The sequence below is a fragment of the Cydia splendana genome, chromosome 22 (assembly GCF_910591565.1).
Source record: "Cydia splendana chromosome 22, ilCydSple1.2, whole genome shotgun sequence".
Lineage (NCBI taxonomy): Eukaryota > Metazoa > Arthropoda > Insecta > Lepidoptera > Tortricidae > Cydia > Cydia splendana.
The window spans coordinates 11,026,126-11,044,847 of NC_085981.1; the positions used below are offsets into that span (position 1 = coordinate 11,026,126).

An 18,722-nucleotide genomic window follows, 5' to 3' on the forward strand; every position below is an offset into this window, starting at 1 on the left:
TGAGTTTCCAAAACGTAGCGCTTGGCGCGATGTTATGTCTGAAATATAAATCTAATGACAATAGATTTCGTTCTGTCAATATTATATAATTTATCACACGATTTGATGTTCTCTAGTCAAGACTAGAGAACATCTTGATGTTCTCTAGTCAAGACTAGAGAACATCAAATCGTGTGATAAATTATATAATATTGACAGAACGAAATCTAAAGTCATGTCATCCAAGGATGAAACTTTGCTGTGCACACCGGCTGCGTAGACGTGCACATGCACGTTATAATATACTTACAGTTCCTTATGAGAGACGACACACCGCGTGACGCGTGCGCGGCTCCAGCATTTTAGCACATCTACACTCACGCAGCCGGTGTGACCTGGCCTTAAATCAGTGGTATGGTCAAAATCTCACTCAAACGACCATTACCCCTTTTGAGCGCTACGCCTATTCTACGGCGCGGCATCGTATACCTTGTCGCAATGCACGAAGTTTGATATTGGGCTGTACCGGGCGCGTCAGTTGACGGCACAGACAAGACATCCTCCAGACTGAGCATAGTAGCTCTACACCCTCTGCCACAAATACGGTAGTTTTACTCCATTTTCGAGTCGAAAGTGTCTTTCTATGACGTCCGTGTGTGAACGGACCAATCACGGCACGGGACCTCACTCACCTCGTCCCCCGAACCCCCGTATTTTTGGCAGCATCGGTTTCATGAAATAATTGCTCTAAACTCCGCCTAGAGGATTCCTAGTCTATGTTGGCGGTCATAATGTTACAACTTCTGTCCTCTATTTGTCTAATCACTGTCGCTCTGTGCCGTGGTGGGAGGGGGGAGGGAGGGGGTGATGGCCGGCGCGTCTTTCTCTAGAGGCCGGAAAGACCAGCTGCCAGCTCCGTCGAACTCTAGCACGTGCGTGTGGTATTTCCTGTACAAAAGGTTGCATTTAACAAAAAGTCAACAGATTTTGGATTAAAAAACCCGTCTTAAGCCATCCCACGAACCCGGGCTTAACCGGTTAAACCTGGAGTTACCATGGTTACCAGTACAATATGACACTGGGTTAACGGTTTAACGGGCTAACCCCGGGTTAGTAGGATGGTGCAAGTGGCGCTTAGAGATAAACGAGGTAGCGAAGTGGTGCGCAGGGTAAAAATCGTTCAGAAGAAATGAGCGATACAATGTATTCACCCACAGCTATCACACGGTTATACCCGAGGCTCTACCGCCAACCACTGTGTTCGTTCGTTCATCTGTTTAGCCTCTCTATCGCTCGAATATGCAAGAGCGATAGAGAGGCAGATAACGAAATTTCAACTTTCGATGTTCGCGGTAAGCAATGTAAGCATTCTGGTTGACCATTATAATCACTTTACCTTGAAATAATCCTAATTCGACTCAAAAAAGGTTTGAATGAGGGTCGACAGATATGAGAAGTATTGTAATATTTCATACTAACCATACGCTAGGCCTGTGTGTGATAGAGAGGAGTGTAATGCCCTCCTTCACCGCCTCTTCATACATGACGACCTCGGTTTCCATGGAAACGGCGCTCGTGCATTCATCCAGCAACGCGTATACAGGCCTGAAAATATTTTATTTTTAATTACTGACATCAATGGTCTTGAAAACACGTCTGAACACAAAAATGTCATGATAGAAGCCCCAGGACTGTCTCATTTCAAACATAGCCAGAGAGAACCAGTCTGTCTTTGTCTTACGCTAGTACAGTCGCCATCAGATATATCGGAGCGGCCAAGGTGTTCACAATATCTGAACACGCGCTCTAACGCCCTGACAATAGAGGCGTGTTCCGATATTTGTGAGCACCTTGGCCGCTCCGATATATCTGATGGCGACTGTACTAGCACCCAAAAGAAAGGGATGAGTATAGTTTTCTTTGTTCTTACTTACGTTGTGTCTACCAGACTAGACTAAATCAGGACGTTCCGACGTGACGTCATTCAAGGTCATATTCGCGCTTACAAAAATGATTGTATTTGAATTCAGACTGCCATGCCGCGCGGTGCACACTGCACAACCTTGACTATGTCTGTCGTATTTGGACTATTCTTAATACTTTAGAATCTTAGAGCCACCCCAACTAGCGTCTTTTGAGCGTCGGCGTCAAGTCAGCGCTATGGAAAATGACGTCGCTGCGCAGTTGCGTCGAGCAGCAGCCATGCCGACGCTCGGGAGACGCTAAATTATAGTGTAAGATGGCCCTTTATGATAGCAGTATACGTATAAACGGAGCGTGGCCCGCCAATCACGAACGGCCTTGAGGCCGCCATGCCGCGCCGCGCATGCGTCGAGCCGTATGACTTTGAGTATGTTAAGTACCCCGTCGCTTCTTACTAGACATCAATATAAGTAACCTACCTGTGATAGAACATTCTAGCCATAGCCATCCTCTGCTTCTCCCCCCCACTGAGCGTGGCTCGCCAATCACGGACGGCCTTGAGGCCGCCATGCCGCGCCGCGCATGCGTCCAGCCGCACGACCTTGAGGATGTGCGTCGCGCGGTCAAACGCTTCCTGGTCGTCGGGCGACACGCGCGTCGGATACGTCACTTGGTCCATTAGGGAGCCCATTGACATGTAAGGTCTGGAAGGAGAAAAAATTAGCCATACATAATATTGGGACAGTGTAAAAAGTAACAGTGAACCGACGCCTTTGATGTTTGCGTAAATGCCGACACCGCACAAGAACACAGTAGGGTTATCATAAACTTAACAGTGCATGTTAATTCAAATAAGACACGCTAGCCCTGTAAGTAGTACCGAGCTACTAATAATGGCGATGTATGCAGCTCGGGTGCGCGCGACCCACCCCTCGCCTCTCGCACCCCGCCTCGCCTATCGCCCTGTCTAGACGGCTTCGTCGAATAGTCATTACAGTCGTTAGTCAATACAGTCGTATTGTTTTATAGACTGTGATATTGTTTACTTTCTTGGAACCAAACAAAAGACTGTAGTCTAAGTTTATTTATATGGTTTGTACTCATAATCAGGCAACTATTATGTAAATTCAGTGGCTTGCTCGAGTGCAGGCCTAATGTCGCCGTTGCAGACGTTCAGAGCAGTAAGGCGTGGCTCAAAGTGACAGATGAGTATCGCAGCCTCAGTACCAGCCAGTGAGGCTTCGTTGCCCTTCACAAAACAAGTCTGGAGTAGCGTTGTATGGGGTGTGATGCGCGCGCTCCAATACCGGGAGCTCTCTGCGCTCCAATCAAACGTGTCGGATGCACCGCGCGCCTCACGCACCCTAATAAGGATTAGGGGTGCGCTGCACGCGCTCCAGACTTTTAGAAAAATCTGACTAATAGCGACCCGAACTATGACACTCATTCTAAAAACGTACCGCTGCGGGATGTAGAACATGATAGGTCTAGACGTGCAGTGGCCGGTCGGAGGGGCATCGTCTGAGCAGTGCGGGCAGGCGCAGGGCCGCGGCACGGCGAGCGAGCCGCCGTGCACGGGCCACAGCCCGGAGATAATGCGGAACAAGCTGCAAACAAACATGATATTAGTTTTTAACGACCGGTCTGCCCTAGTGGATGACTCTGCCTTTGAAGCCGATGGTCCTGGGTTCGAATCCCGGTAAGGGCATTTGTTTGTGTGGTGAGCACAGATATTTGTTCCTAAGTCATGGATGTATTCTATGTATTTAAGTATGTATTTGTATATTATACCTATATATCGTTGTCTGAGTACCCTACCCACATCATGAGCTTACCGTGAGACTTGGTCAATTTGTGTAAGAATGTCCCTATAATATTTATTTACCCATTTATATTTAATTATTTATTTTTTGCTAAGCAACTAAAGGTGACCTAGTACTCCACCTGTACAATTTCTTTGTCCAATGTCATTGCGTCTCACTCTCTCATTAAGCAAAATGTGAACCGCAATACACATTGGACAAAGAAGGATAGGTGGAATACCATCCTTAGTTACAAACTTAAAATTAGGTACAGGAAGAATGAAAAAAAAATCACCTTAGTCTTAATTTTTAAACATAATTTTTTGTGGCATATTCGGAAATCACAAATAACAAAGATGCCATTAGTCGTCTTTATAATAAACATGTTAAAATTGCCGTAGTAAAATACTTAAGTCATAAGACTCATTATACAGTTATACACTTGATGGTCATTCAACTGATATTTTAAGCAGCAAGTCCGCCTAACTACGAGTAGATGTGTCCCTGGTGCGATTACGACCACGTTGCACGCTGGTGTCGCTATGGGCACGTTACGAAGTGGGGTCATTCGACTGATATGTTAGAAATATACTTGGACTAGCCACAGCCGTTAGGCACACATTGAACGTCGCACGCTGGTGTGGCTATGGGCACGTTACGAAGTGGGGTCATTCGACTGATATGTTAGAAATATACTTGGACTAGCCACAGCCGTTAGGCACACATTGAACGTCGCACGCTGGTGTGGCTATGGGCACGTTACGAAGTGGGGTCATTCGACTGATATGTTAGAAATATACTTGGACTAGCCACAGCCGTTAGGCACACATTGAACGTCGCACGCTGGTGTGGCTATGGGCACGTTACGAAGTGGGGTCATTCGACTGATATGTTAGAAATATACTTGGACTAGCCACAGCCGTTAGGCACACATTGAACGTCGCACGCTGGTGTGGCTATGGGCACGTTACGAAGTGGGGTCATTCGACTGATATGTTAGAAATATACTTGGACTAGCCACAGCCGTTAGGCACACATTGAACGTCGCACGCTGGTGTGGCTATGGGCACGTTACGAAGTGGGGTCATTCGACTGATATGTTAGAAATATACTTGGACTAGCCACAGCCGTTAGGCACACATTGAACGTCGCACGCTGGTGTGGCTATGGGCACGTTACGAAGTGGGGTCATTCGACTGATATGTTAGAAATATACTTGGACTAGCCACAGCCGTTAGGCACACATTGAACGTCGCACGCTGGTGTGGCTATGGGCACGCTACGAAGCCGGTCATTCAACTAATATGTTACATATTTACCTGGACTTGCCACAGCCGTTCGGCCCAACTATAAGCAGATGAGTACCGGGCGCGATATCTAATGACACGCCACTAGCGACGACGTCGCACGCTGGCGTGACTATAGGCACGTTTCGGAGTCGAATTGACAGGTCGTTCGTGTAAGAGATTTTTCCTGTAATAAAAATAATTATTTGAATATTTCGTTGCTGTGAATCGCGGAAGTAATTCCGTTTACATTTACGTAGGCTCTTTGGAGGCATTCCCCGCGAGCCACCTTCGTTTCAAACGTACCGTGTTCGTTTTGAAATAAGGCTTTAGAATATTGAGTTTCTAAGAATTTCCCCTCATAGGTCACCAAATAATATCCGATTTTTATTTTCCAGATATTAAAATTATATTTTACATACCCAATATATATTTAACATACCTTGCGGTACAGGCCGCTTGTCCCTGAAGGTGACCTGGAACGCGTTAGGGTTGTCCTTGGAGGCGGACACGTGGACGTTTCGGACGCATTCCCCGCGCGCCACCTCGCCGAACACATCCAACATGTCTGAGACGCGTTCGGCGTAGCCGGCCAGCGTTACTACTTCCTGTAAAAATAAGTTTTTAATTAAAATAAATCTAAAAGCTAATTATTAAGATCTAGAGTAAGTATAAATGTGTGAAAATCTTTCCATTCCTTCCCTTAATGCTTAACACATTCATTGCCAGCGACTCCCTAGGGGAATTCACTGTTCGTAGGCGCTTTTCGCTACATACGGTTTTTCCCGTGTTATCGGCTACGCTCGTAGCGCGTAGCTCGGGCTGGCACTGAATGTGTTAAACGCCATAGGGTGGTGGATGTCAACATCTAACCGTAAGAGATATGTCCTAACACTCTCAAGGTATATTGAGAATTCGGCAGTAACAATCTGCTAACTAGACATGTGTAAGTAATGCTCGTAATATCACAAATGAGATATCTCTCGAACGCGTACTATGGCATTACGTGTCACTCCGCGAAATCAACCGGTACTTCAAACATCACGCATCACGATAGCCGCACCGAGCGCGCGAGCGCCAACGACCGGCCGACGCGCGCGAAAAGGATTCAATTCTAAATAGATTGACTCGCCGATATGACCGGTCAGTTCAAGTCTACTCACAGAGCGCGTAATGTGTAATGCCACTTGTGATAGTGTCATGTTTGTTCGCCATGCTATGCCATCATTACTTTGTTATCTCGCTCGCACTCGCACTCAGTGCTCGCTCGCTCTCGCTCTGCGATGCTTTCGGCTATCTTCGGAACCATTCGGATAGGTCCGCTTGGCCGATCGCCGCGGTTTAAGCTGTCGCACTATTTAATATAATTTTCTGCATCTGCAATAGATTTAAAACTCTAATGCGTCCGCGTAGAGCATAAAATGTTTTCTTATAATACGAGAAGGACGCGGTGACATCGAGTAATTTATTTGCGATTTTGAATTAGACGAAAACAAAACCGTTTTTTTATTATATTTGTGAAATGTTTGATTGTTTGGTTGACTTTTGCGGTTCGCGGCTAACTAAGTACGAGTTAATACATGTTTGGTATCCTTTAATTTAATAGTGAATTAGTGCGTATCGAGACTGACTAGAAATTCGATTTGTTTATAAAGACTGTTTGAACTAAATTGTAAATATAGAATAAATTGTAAAAAGTGTAAATAATAGTTTCGTTATGGCAAGATTCTGTTAATGTGTTAGTGCTGGTGAGTACCTAATCACTTTTTTACGGGCTATTGGTGACTTTGACTGTTATAGAATACTCGCCATAATTATCGGGAAGCTCCATCTCCATAGACAATTATTTACCTCCGAAACTTACGTGCATAATTACATTATTTTATGATTTATAAGAACTAACAAAAAATCTTTCACACGATGACAAAACGCAACGCGTAATAAATAGATCGGTCGCCGATACGGATCCGAGACGCCCTAGAATCACTAGAGTGCTGTAGATGCGCTGCGTAATGTAAGAGATAGCTGTAATGTGGCCATCTCGCGCGCGCCCGAGCGCTGTTTCACGTGGGTTGATGAGTGATGTGATATCTCAGTGTAATGTTACGTGTTCGGAAAAGTGATGTGATATAGCATTCCTTTTTGAAGCACTGTTTCGCGCATGTCTACTGCTAACCCATAAGTACTCAATATAACTCGAGAATCCGCTGCCTGTTAGGATAGAACTTTTTCTAGCTAGAGTATAAGTCTGAAAATATGCATGGCTTCACTTTGACACGGGTACGATTTTTTCTTAGACTACTTATAATTGATAGCCCTTATGGATACATGTCAGCCCCTTAGATTATTTTGTGCAACTACAATTAAATAGAAAAAAAAATCCTTAGTTTACCTTGTAACTGGACATAAGTCTTTCAATAGCGTCCGCCGCAGAATTCAGCAGATGTCTAGAAGTAGTCATGTATTCTGTTCGTGCGCTGATACCTTCGCTCGTTGACCCTAGAAAACAAACAATACTACATTGTACACTTATTTGTAAAAATCAGTTTTTTTTTCTCTCTTCTACAACTCTTCAACAGATGGCGTTTGTAGTAGTACTACAGTTATAGAGGAACACTACAGTTCCAAAGACTTTAAGTTAGTTACACCGTTCATCAGCAGATGTCTCTGCCTGTACTTTAGATGGCGCGATCGTTTGCTTCCCGTAACTTCATGACCCCCGAGCCTGTTGTTTGCTCGCCGTAGTTAATCTTTTGCTCTATCTGCGCTTATGGGATTTGTGTTTGTTAGAAAGGGACAATGCTGGATATTTACCATCTCCATTAGTTCCGGTGAGGATGGGCAGCGCCAGCATGACCATGCCGGTGCCGCTCCACACGTACTTCATGCAGAACTGCTCCAGCATAACGTACCACAGCTTCTTGTTGAAGACGCCCGTCATCTGGGCGACGAGCTGTTTGTAGGCGGATTGGAGTTGGCCTAGTTCGACCTGGAGATAAAAATAATAGTTAATCAAATCAGCAGTCTTCAAACTAAGCCGAATCGAAAGAATATAGGAATATTCTGTCTGTCTGATATTCTGAAGTTTATTCGCTCCCGTATTTTCAGTTTCTAAGCTAAACACCCGACCAGCTGACAACATGTTCAACATTGTACAATCATACAATATGTAGGATATTATACATCGTGTACCGTAGAGCTCGCGTGCTCTACATATGGCTCTACAATACATATCAAACTTGATGTGTTTTATTAATCTCCAAAGCCCCAAAACGAGCTGATATTTACAATATAAGATGCTTATGCAAGTTTTCGTATACAATCAGCAGCAGAAGTTGCTAAGCGCCAGTTGTTCAAAATGATCTTGACGCGACTTTATTGTTAAGAGAATAAGAGCGTGTCAAAGTAATTTTTCTCAAAAATGGACGGCAAAGTCGACTTTGCCGTTTAAAAAATAGGTTGCGAAGCGCGTAGTTTATGGTCAGTCAAAAATTAAAAACTTAAAAACATTGCAGTCTCGATTTTGGGACTGCAATGTTGCATACAAATTCCATTATTTGTCGAGTTCCAAACTTTTTAAAAGTTGAAATGGCCATATCAAATGAAGGCACAGGCCCATTAAACAGATGATTAGTACCGCGACTATTTAGCTGTCTCAAATAGGTTGGCGTATTTTCGGCAGAAAAATACACTTCTATTTTTTTATCAAAAAAATAAAAAGGCGGCAAAGCTAATTTTTTCAATTGTTTCTACTGTTTTCTGTGAAAATATATACTTAAGAAAGTTGTTTTTGTAAAATATTTTTATGATATTTATATTTCTTGCACCATTTTTGAGAAAAGCACTATATATGACTCGGCTGGAAGGCTACTTGCTGGCTTCGGATTCAGTTAAACGGACTCCCAAGGTCGTCCGTTTAAAACGAATCCTCAGCCTGCAAGTAGCTACTTCCGAGCCTCGACAATAATGTACTATTGAACACCTCGCCCGCTTAGCAACTTCTGCTGCTGACTGTGCAATATGGAGGATTTCATACCTTATGTCCACCGTAGAACGCGACCTCCTCAGCATGAGCGATGATAGACGCATGTACATGTCGGAGATTGGCCTTCATCCTTGCTTCCTCTCCAGCCAAGGCCCCGAAGCGAGGCGACAGCATCCGTAGCACTTGGCCAGTCATGCAGATGACCACCGTGGCGAAGCCGGGTCCTGGGGAAGGTATTAGTGGTGAAAAATCCAGCGAATCATAAGAGAGCAATATTATATGTCTGTATACGCCCTTGACAAGCCTCTACTCATATTTCCTTAGAGGATATAACCAAACGGAGACGCCTTGTCTGTAATTTTCGGTACAAAAAAGTCTGCCGATTTTTGCGGGGGAGGGGCACGTCAAATGTATACGTAACGTAAAAATAGCCATGTCAGATGAACGTCAGTCCATACAATGTGTATGACCATTGGACGCCTATTTTCGACAGAGGGGAACGTCTGTTAATGGCTACCCCGTATTTCGTATTACTTAATTTGTGTTTTATTCCATTCCTTATGAAATGTCAAAGTGACAGATGATTAATAACTATTTGAAGCTTATATGGCGTTTGTGTAACGTGCATGTATTTTTGAGATAAATTCTGAGAAAGAAAAAGTTACTTATACGATTTTATGCAAATGCTCAAACTTCCTACTACCGCTCCTTGATCCACTGGCCTATCATCTAATTTTGATTGTATAAAAGAACTTGTTCGTACTTTCGGTTTTACCAGTTTTAACATGTTAAAAATTCAAATAAGATAAAAAAAAATAAGTTGTTCCTACCGAGTATAAGTTATAGTCCTGAAAGAAACAAAAATATCTTAAAAAAACACCGAATACTTCTTTACTTAAAATTATAGGCACGCATTTATAAGTGCAATGAAGACAAAGGGAATTGGAAGTACGCCAACTATTTCTAAACAAGAAAGACAGAAAGACGGATGTTATTTTATGCAAATATCAAGGATTTGGCAATGGCATAAATACCTAGCCAGTGACAGCCACGGAAGTTAAAGAAGGCATACCATTATCCACACCAAAGAGAATTTGAAATAGAGGACTATTGTCAAAGTAAATTATGTAGTCAGTACATTTACTGCCATCTTTCGACACAAATGATTAAAACTTTTAGAACGCCATTTGACTTTCATCCTTATTCTTTTACTGATATGTGTAAAAATTTGTTAAATATCAAAAAGTACTCGACACTAGGCCAAAGGTATGGCGCCATCGCTCGAAAAGATGGCACCATACCTTTGGCATATTCTCGATGTGATTTAATTTTAATTTAACATTTGTATGGTGATGTATGATTATTATTATTATTTGTAATTTTATCTAAATTTATCATGTATGGATCCTAGTTATCTGAAATAAAGGTATTTTGATTTTATAAGAAACCTCTTTAGAAAATGGTAAATTAAAAAAAAAGTTTCTTTGGGTAGCTGAGCCACATTAGTTAGTTAGTTCAAAAAAATCATGAAATTTAATACACATTGGAGTGGATACCAATCACAGTACGGTAACCAAATAGTATTTAAAAAAAAACTCGAGTCAATTTCCAATATCAGTTATGGTTGTTATGCGTGGTGGGGCAGTGTTGAATTGCAGAGTACCCTAAACTAACCTAACCGGTATTTTCAAAGATACTCACCAATGAATATGTTGCCCTTCATCTTGCTAGAATAGCTGGCCAAGGTCAACACTATGAGGAGCAGGTCAAAGCAGGGCTTCGTCAGCGACCCATACAAGTGCGCCACAGACTGCGTGAATACTGACACGTCTTCTGTTAATCTGCGAACATAGGTATCATAATTAAGTGGCATCCTCATAATCAGGCATAACCTTAATGGTCAGGCATTAAGTATGCAGTTTTAGATGCACTTCCTCCAGCGAGCGCTTTGGTTGTGGAATGTACATAATACTGAGGCTTTTTAAAGAGATTGCAGTATGGGATTCTACTATTTTTTACACATTATTTAAGCAAGCAACCATAGGCTACGGGAACCGTTTGCCATCCAACGAGCTTGCTTAGTATAATTGTGGTACAAAAAACATTGAATTTCATTGTCACTTGCCTGAGAAAGGATAGGCACGATTCCGTCTTAAGGACCGTCACCAAATGCGAAACATTTCGTAGATACATTGAACTTGATAGATTTACATATTTCTATTGCTTTTGACACTTCTATAATACTGTCGCCCTACTAGATGATGCGCTCATATCACTGCACCTGCAATTAAAACTGCACGAGGCCATGCGCTTGGCGAAGAATAGAAGCCTATGAAGGAACCTGGTCTTCAACAGAAGGAGATGATGTCACGATCCTCAGCATTGAGGGACCGACTGAAGAAGAATATTGTCGTCACACCCTTTGGTACTGAATAGAATCTGCCATTAAAAGGCATCACCACATAATATCTAATTCCTCAGACTCTACATATGACTCTACACTCACCTATGATCAGCGTTCTCAATCCTAGCATCCAAATTAGCCACCCTATAGTACGTCTGGTTCTTGAAGTACAGGTCATAGGCGTGGTTCACCAGTCTCGTCCTGAAGGCCAGGGCTAGTCTGCTCTCCAGGTATCTGATCATGGAGTTGATGAAGGTAGCTGGGATGGCGATACCGAACCACTGGAGGAGGAGGGCTGCGAATTTTTTGAGGTCCTTTTGGACTATGTGTTTCACTGAAAATTAAAAATGGATTGTATGTAGGTTATGGTTAAAATTTATAGGCAGTAATAAAGGTGAGGAGAGGGTAGTAAGTACTGGAATGGAACACTCCACCAAACTATATGCTTAATTTTAGTAGTCACTCTTTTACTCAGTTTTCTCGACGACCTACGTAGGATTTTTTAAGGGTTGGCAGAAGTCAGATGAGACAGCAATGCACATCCTCTCCCCTCCGGATCACTAATGTCAAAAAGAAGTATACTAGGGCGGCACTTACTGCAACCTTATGAGTTACAGCATATTATAGCCCACAGAACATGGAATTTCCTAAATTCACCGGGAATTAGTAAAGAAAGTTTAAAGGGCCGACATAATAGACCAATGCTGGTCTATGTGGCATTCAAAAAGTCATAATTCATTCATTACTCGAGCGTTTTTTTATTTTTTTGCTATTTTTATATAATGTAACCTTTTTTGCCACTTTTGTGTTATTTCTAGTCAGGATCGCGAGCCTTTTTCATCCTTATAGGAGAAAAAGAGTCCTAAATTTCCATACATTTTTCAAACTTTCTGTTTTGTTACCGCCATACAAAGTGTATGGGGATATGGTAAGGCGCTATTTATAAATTACGTCATTTCAAATTAGGGGGGGGGGGGGTCTGGACATCAGATGACGGTAGCATGACGTGGGGGGGGGGCAAAAATCGTCAAAAATCGATGACGTAATTGATGGACAGCCCCTAAACACAGTACGAAAAAAACTGTGGGACATTTTTTTATCCCATTACGATCGAAAGAGCTCGTGACTCTGAGTAGAAATAACACAAAAGTGGCAAAAAAGGTCACAATATATAAAAATGGCAAAAAAAATAAAAGAAACGCTCACTCACTTATAGACCCCTCTAAAGCTGCCACGTAGATGGAGAGGAGCGTCCTCGTGAACAAGCACAGCGTGTGTCCAGTCAGCAAAGCTACTTCGTGGCTACGGAACCCTGGCACCATGATTTTAGCCAGTGAGACCATTTGCCGGAGGAACTCTAGGTTTAGACCGGGGACATGCTTCTCTTCTGGGGCGGGTTCTTCGGCGTCTTCCTGAAATAGGGATGGTAATATATAAATATATTTTACAAGAAAATCAGGTTTAGTGGGTAGAAAATAGGCCAATCAAATTACATAAAAAAAAAAACGTTTTGAGGAATTACTTCCCAGCAAACTGGAAATCGTTTTAATACCTTCATTTGGTCCTACTTAAATGCGTGTGATCCAAGTTTGGGCCCAGGAGGTGTGCATACATTTTGAGTGCCTTGGGAGATACATTTTCCCTTGGATTGCCAAACCACTCGATGAAACAATTATGAATATAGTTATTTGTACAACAAGAGATCAAAGTTGATGGTTTCGTTTTGGACGCCGTCCCGAGTGGTCGTGCCCAGAGCAAACAAATAAGCCTCATAAACACCCAGCAAAACAATAGCACCCATCGCCAGATGGTCGAGCTATCGCCGCGCCGTCTCGCGCTAACCATATAGTGTCCGCGACGCTTACTTACCCAATTCCAGAATTCCGTGAAAGTGATTATAGTTTCATCTATTAGTGCATCCTAATTATATAACATTCAAGTGAAGTGCGTTAATCTGTGTGCGGCCCGTGCCTACGCAAGCCAACCGCGACGATCGTTGCTGCATCAGCGGCCCAACGTCGCGACTCTGTGACTGCCCTGTTCCCGCCTACCCCAGGGCCAAATCTGGTGAGATCTCTCCAAATCTGTCTGCTCAAAGGCTATATCTCGCAACTAAACGTATAAAACACTACAATTAAACTTAGGACACAATTTATTATAAAATTGCAATTTATTTCAGTTAAACACCTAATTTCATATTCTAATCTTGTGGCGACGCATTATTTTGCTAGCCAAGCTTCTACGTAAGGAAGGCAGCCCACTTACCTACTACATACTTAGATCATTTCAGTTAATTACCTACTCTCATCTAATCTGGTATTTACGCCAATTTTTTTTTTTTTTTAACTCTAATATTATCTAGATATTCATTAACATTCCAGTGCTTTAAGACTAGTCGCTCCCAGGCCCGCAACTAATTAACCCATATTGTACAAGGCACGTGTAGCGCCTTCAACGAATACGATTATATTTTACTTGTCAAGTTAACCCAACCACATGTTCATATGTGACGTTCCACGGGAAAAGGTACCTTATGAGGGTTTCTAGTTTCGGAGATATTAAATGTTTTGTAAAGAGGTGAAAAAATGCTCAATTTTTTTTTATTGTGTGATCTGAAACCTTAATGCCTAACGTTTGTTTACCTGTTTTTATTTTTGTTATAAGTTAGTTATAAGCCTAGTAATGTCGTCTCAGAGTTTAGTAGAAAAGGTACCTTATGGAAAAAAGATTGAAAATTCCCAAAAAAACTAGTCAATACGGGAAAAGAAGTTTGGTAGAGAACTGTATTAGCATTCTGCAAAACTAAATTGATAATTTTAGTTCTGGTTGGGGCGCCTCGCAAATATTATAACCGTACATAGACCGACATCACAAATCCAAGTAGACTGCTATTATACCAAAGTTACTCTCGTCAAGTCTTTCTTAACTAGAATAATCTTCATTTGGTTTGGTCGCATGCAGTAAATCAGCCATTGGTTTGCTGAAAAATGCCAATACCCGACGCATTACCTTATGGAATATCTGAGGTCATTGAACCTCAATGCCGCTTATCTTCAATAGCAACCGAAATATATTATTGATAAGAAATAGACGATTTATACCATCTTAACCCCAAAATATTATTAGTTTATCCTAACTGTTCCATCATCATCATGCCTCATCATGTAACTTGACCACAAGGTACCTTTTCATTACATACAAATTATTGGTCTTTTTTAAGATTATTATGACGAAGAACTAATTAAATTGGGGGCAGTTTAATGTAAATTAATATTTTCTATTCATAAAAGATAAACTATAATATGATTGATATTTTGTAGTGATGTATTATTAGATTTATTTCCATAAGGTACCTTTTCGTAAATGTATGGAGCAAATACTGTTATTGTTATGTAAGTTTAAAGTGGCATAAGGGGTTAAATATAGTATTTAGTTGGGGTTTTAGGATTTATTTCATTTGAATGACAGAATTTCTTTCATATGTGCTCAGAAAAATTGATTGTGTGTCACATTAAAAGTAAAAATATTCAATTTTGTGATTTTATATGAAAAAGTCAGAAAATACATTTTCACCTCTAAATCGGTATTGTTTTTTGCTTAAACTGTCTGTCAGTGTCGTTTTCTAATAGATAAAATTTAAATCTTGAGAGCTCATTGCAATCAATCGTGAAAATGAAATAAAACTTTATTTTCAAGAGATTGGTTAGTATACACATAAATCAGTCGATATCAAAAGTTTCTATTTGCATTACAGAACAAGTCGCAATATTTTTTTAATCTCAGATATATAAGGCATTATTATTTGTAGTCAACTATGTAACTTACTTCAGGAACATAGTTTTTTAGGCGGCTAAACTTAAAACTTCTCTATCGTAAAGTTGCTCATTTCACAACATTATTTTCAAAAAATGATATCTCTGTAACTACGCAACCTAGAAGGTTGATCTTTTGTGTTATCGATAGCTTATTTATTGTAGATTACTGGGGTATGCATAACTCCATACCCGCCATAAGGTACCTTTGACCGTGGGACGTCACATATTAGTTATATAAGTACCCAGTTTAGTAACATCTATATAACCCTACCACCTACGAGTCAGTGTTGGGCCCCAGAGTTATTGTATTGTTTCAGGTAAGAAAAGCAGATCACATAGCATATTATAGTTATATAACTAGTATCATCCATTCGCACCATACTACCTACCTACATACCCACGAACCAGTTTCACGTCAAGAGGGCCACGAACCCCTAACGCGATCATTTCATCATAAGTTGGGCGGGTAGATCACATAGATCATCTCAATCATCTAGCTACTAAACCTAGTTTCATCTAATCTCTTGTACTGTCGTCCATTTTGTTAGCATTAAGTTACTTACATATGCCAGTGTTGGCTTCCTTCACTAGTACACTGTAACAGGTCGCGAAGGCAGACCGCATAGGTTATTTCAAATAGACACGTAGTTTAATCTAATCTTATAGACACGCCTTATATTGTTAGCCCTAATTTGCACAGTGGAACGCTAGTGCACTAGGTTAAGCAGGCCGATCCCCTAGCTAGTTATCTCTAGGTCTAGTTCCAGCTAATCGTGGAGTGAAGCCGAATTTCCATTGATTTATTTACTGACACAATTTAGCACCATGGCTTAGCATTAAGTAATATCTTGATTCAGGTATCTTCGGTGGACAGAATAAGTATACACGTGGCTAGCACATAACGAAGGATTACATGGCAATATTGTATTCCAAAAATCCCCGAATATCCACATCTGGCACACGAAACAAAGGGGCTTTATCCGGTACTGTCTTGACAGGTCGGGGGCAATATAAAGCATTGTGCATATCCCATGGAACAAGCCAATAAAAATCCTGTAGTTACAAGAAAAGCCGGCTAGCTAACAAAGACAAATTACTTTTAAGAACCCAAACGCAATCTATTTCAAAAGAGCACACATGTGCCGGAGTTCATGGTATTTCCGTAAAACACGGTAATAAACAAGAGTTTCCTTACGCAAGACCCTATTGATGCAGGGTTGCTTGCCTGCTCATCGGTGCTATTGTCTCTACAGAACGCCAGCCGTAGTAGTAATTAAGCGGACGGTATTTGAATCTCGGGTCTTCAAACAACGAACTATTACAGCCAATAAAATAAAGAACCGACAATATAGATACCCTTAGATATTTCGTTCTATTGCTTCGCCGATTAACCAGCCTCACCACAGGTGGTCCGTTCGTCATTGAGCACTAGTTGTCTCATATAATCAGCACTATATCGCGTAGTTCATTTAAGTTCCTACGCAGTCGCCTAAAACAATAAGGCCTACTGTATCTACCAACAGATCACAATGGAAATATACCCAATTCCTAAAGACGGCAATTGCCTATACAGAGCCATAGCAGACCAACTAAACGTTGTACCGGACAAGAACTATGATCATCACGAAATCCGGGAGGTGCTCGCTACCCATGTATACACCGAAAGAGGGGATAGCCGAATTCAACTAGCACTCAACGGTAGTGTATCGGACTACAATAGGACTACCAATAACTCATGGCCCCCTTGCGCCGAACTCATAGAGGAATATATTCAAAATCAGTTCAAAGACGGATTTTGGGGAGGCGAGGAAATGATAATAGCTGCCACAAGTTGTTTCATGGTAAACATATACGTCCACATGGACCAACAACCACCCCTATACTATAGAGCCCCCATTTACGAAGCCCACAAAATGGGCACCTTACATCTGTTCTACAACAACCAACACTACGACTCAGTACGCCATCAGAACCCAATAACGGATACAGCTAACGTAACGAAACTAAAAGCGAGACAAGTTACGTCAAGCGAGACATCCAGTACGCTACCTGACATAACAGAAAAGCGGTGCACCGACCAGTTAGGGCCCTGCTCACCAATAAGTACGCAAACGCCCCCTCACATTTCGCTGAACAGCTCGTGCAACAGTTACAAAAACGTCGATTCGACCGGGCAACGGCTATTAAGACCCACCCCTCAACAACCGTTGCACCTTGGCGGAGTACAAATAAAGCCAATAGGAACAATACGCTACCTGGGTACATACATAACCGCGACACACGATAGGCGCGCCGCAATTAAAACTAGATGCGATAAGGCCATAAGAAATGCGAAAATCCTCAATACCTTTATTCAAAAGTACAAAATAGATTGGAAAATAGCGAAACTACTATACAAAATGGTTATCGCGCCATCTATGACCTATGGCCTTAATGCAATGGCCCTTACGAGTGGCAATAGATCACGACTAAGAAAGTATGAAAGGCACATACTTAAAGGAATGCTAGGGGTTTCCAACAACCCTCCGAAACAAAAAATGTAGGAACTCCTTGAGGGAAAGACTATCACAAAGATAATTAAAGTGCGCAGGCTCTCCTACTATGAACACATACTCAGGCGGCCAAAACCACACCTCCTACATGCAGCCTTGGAATATAGGGAAAACAAAAGAAAGATAGGTAGACCTATCTTCACATGGATTGACTCACACAACCACGACATAACCCGCTACACCATTAAGAACCAATCCTATTGGGAATCCATAGCTCAGGATAGAGACTTAATCAAGAAAAAAGTAGCTGAGGTTTACGACCAACCAGAGACAGACACAGAATCCGAGCCTGACGAGAACGACAGTCCAGTGATAACACAACCTACGTGATAAACCCTATACTGGAGAAAGCCCTGCCGCTTTACAAAAATATTAAATATTGAAGACAACTTAATCGCAGTCACTGTCCTTTCGTATATATTTACACTAAATATTTATCTATCTTCCATATACACTGGGCACGATGCTAGTATTCGGTCTGGTTCTTCCACTCCCGTCAATCCCAATCCTTCTGACTGCACACGCCCCACACTCCCCACCTGTATTATTGGCTCACCGGTGTCTCGGGCAGGAGGGTCTGTTGAGCATTCCGGGGCGGCAGATGATGGGAGGAGTACACGAGTAGGCCCGAATATACGTCCCGGCTCGGAACAGGTTTGTCTGGACGGAGGTCGTTAGCACCCCCTAGCATACGCCTCTGACCGACGGCCTGTATCGTCCCAGCGCGTGCGTTTGAGCAAGCTCGATGAACCTCTCCGTCCCTCCCTCTCCTTGGTGACCAACGCCTCTGCGTCCTTGCTGCAGTAACTGCTGGCTGGTGTAGTCAACGAACGGAACGGAACGGACAAGAGATCAAAGTTTGATATTTCTTCGAGTGCTTATTTTGAGTCCCGTGCAAGCGAAAGATTCTATAATAGATTCACGAGCGTAGCGAGTGAATCTAATTTAGAATCTTGAGCGTAGTAAGGGATTCAAA

The 18,722-nt window shown here is 42.1% G+C and overlaps 1 protein-coding gene across 2 annotated transcripts in view; it reads right to left on the reverse strand.

Moving 5' to 3' along the window:
- Window positions 1-767: 767 nt before the first annotated feature.
- Window positions 768-18,722, reverse strand: part of LOC134801459 (ATP-binding cassette sub-family D member 1) — a 116,097-nt gene continuing 98,142 nt past the window's right edge. For both annotated transcript variants that reach the window (XM_063774052.1, XM_063774051.1), the window contains 12 exons: window positions 12,590-12,791; window positions 11,482-11,713; window positions 10,677-10,816; window positions 9,027-9,199; window positions 7,805-7,979; window positions 7,383-7,489; window positions 5,433-5,598; window positions 5,024-5,177; window positions 3,363-3,509; window positions 2,382-2,606; window positions 1,459-1,584; window positions 768-927 (listed from right to left, as the gene is read on the reverse strand). In XM_063774052.1, the coding sequence (XP_063630122.1) occupies window positions 798-927; window positions 1,459-1,584; window positions 2,382-2,606; window positions 3,363-3,509; window positions 5,024-5,177; window positions 5,433-5,598; window positions 7,383-7,489; window positions 7,805-7,979; window positions 9,027-9,199; window positions 10,677-10,816; window positions 11,482-11,713; window positions 12,590-12,791 (1,977 nt within the window). In that variant the 3' untranslated portion in view covers window positions 768-797. The remainder of the gene's footprint in view (window positions 928-1,458; window positions 1,585-2,381; window positions 2,607-3,362; window positions 3,510-5,023; window positions 5,178-5,432; window positions 5,599-7,382; window positions 7,490-7,804; window positions 7,980-9,026; window positions 9,200-10,676; window positions 10,817-11,481; window positions 11,714-12,589; window positions 12,792-18,722) is intronic.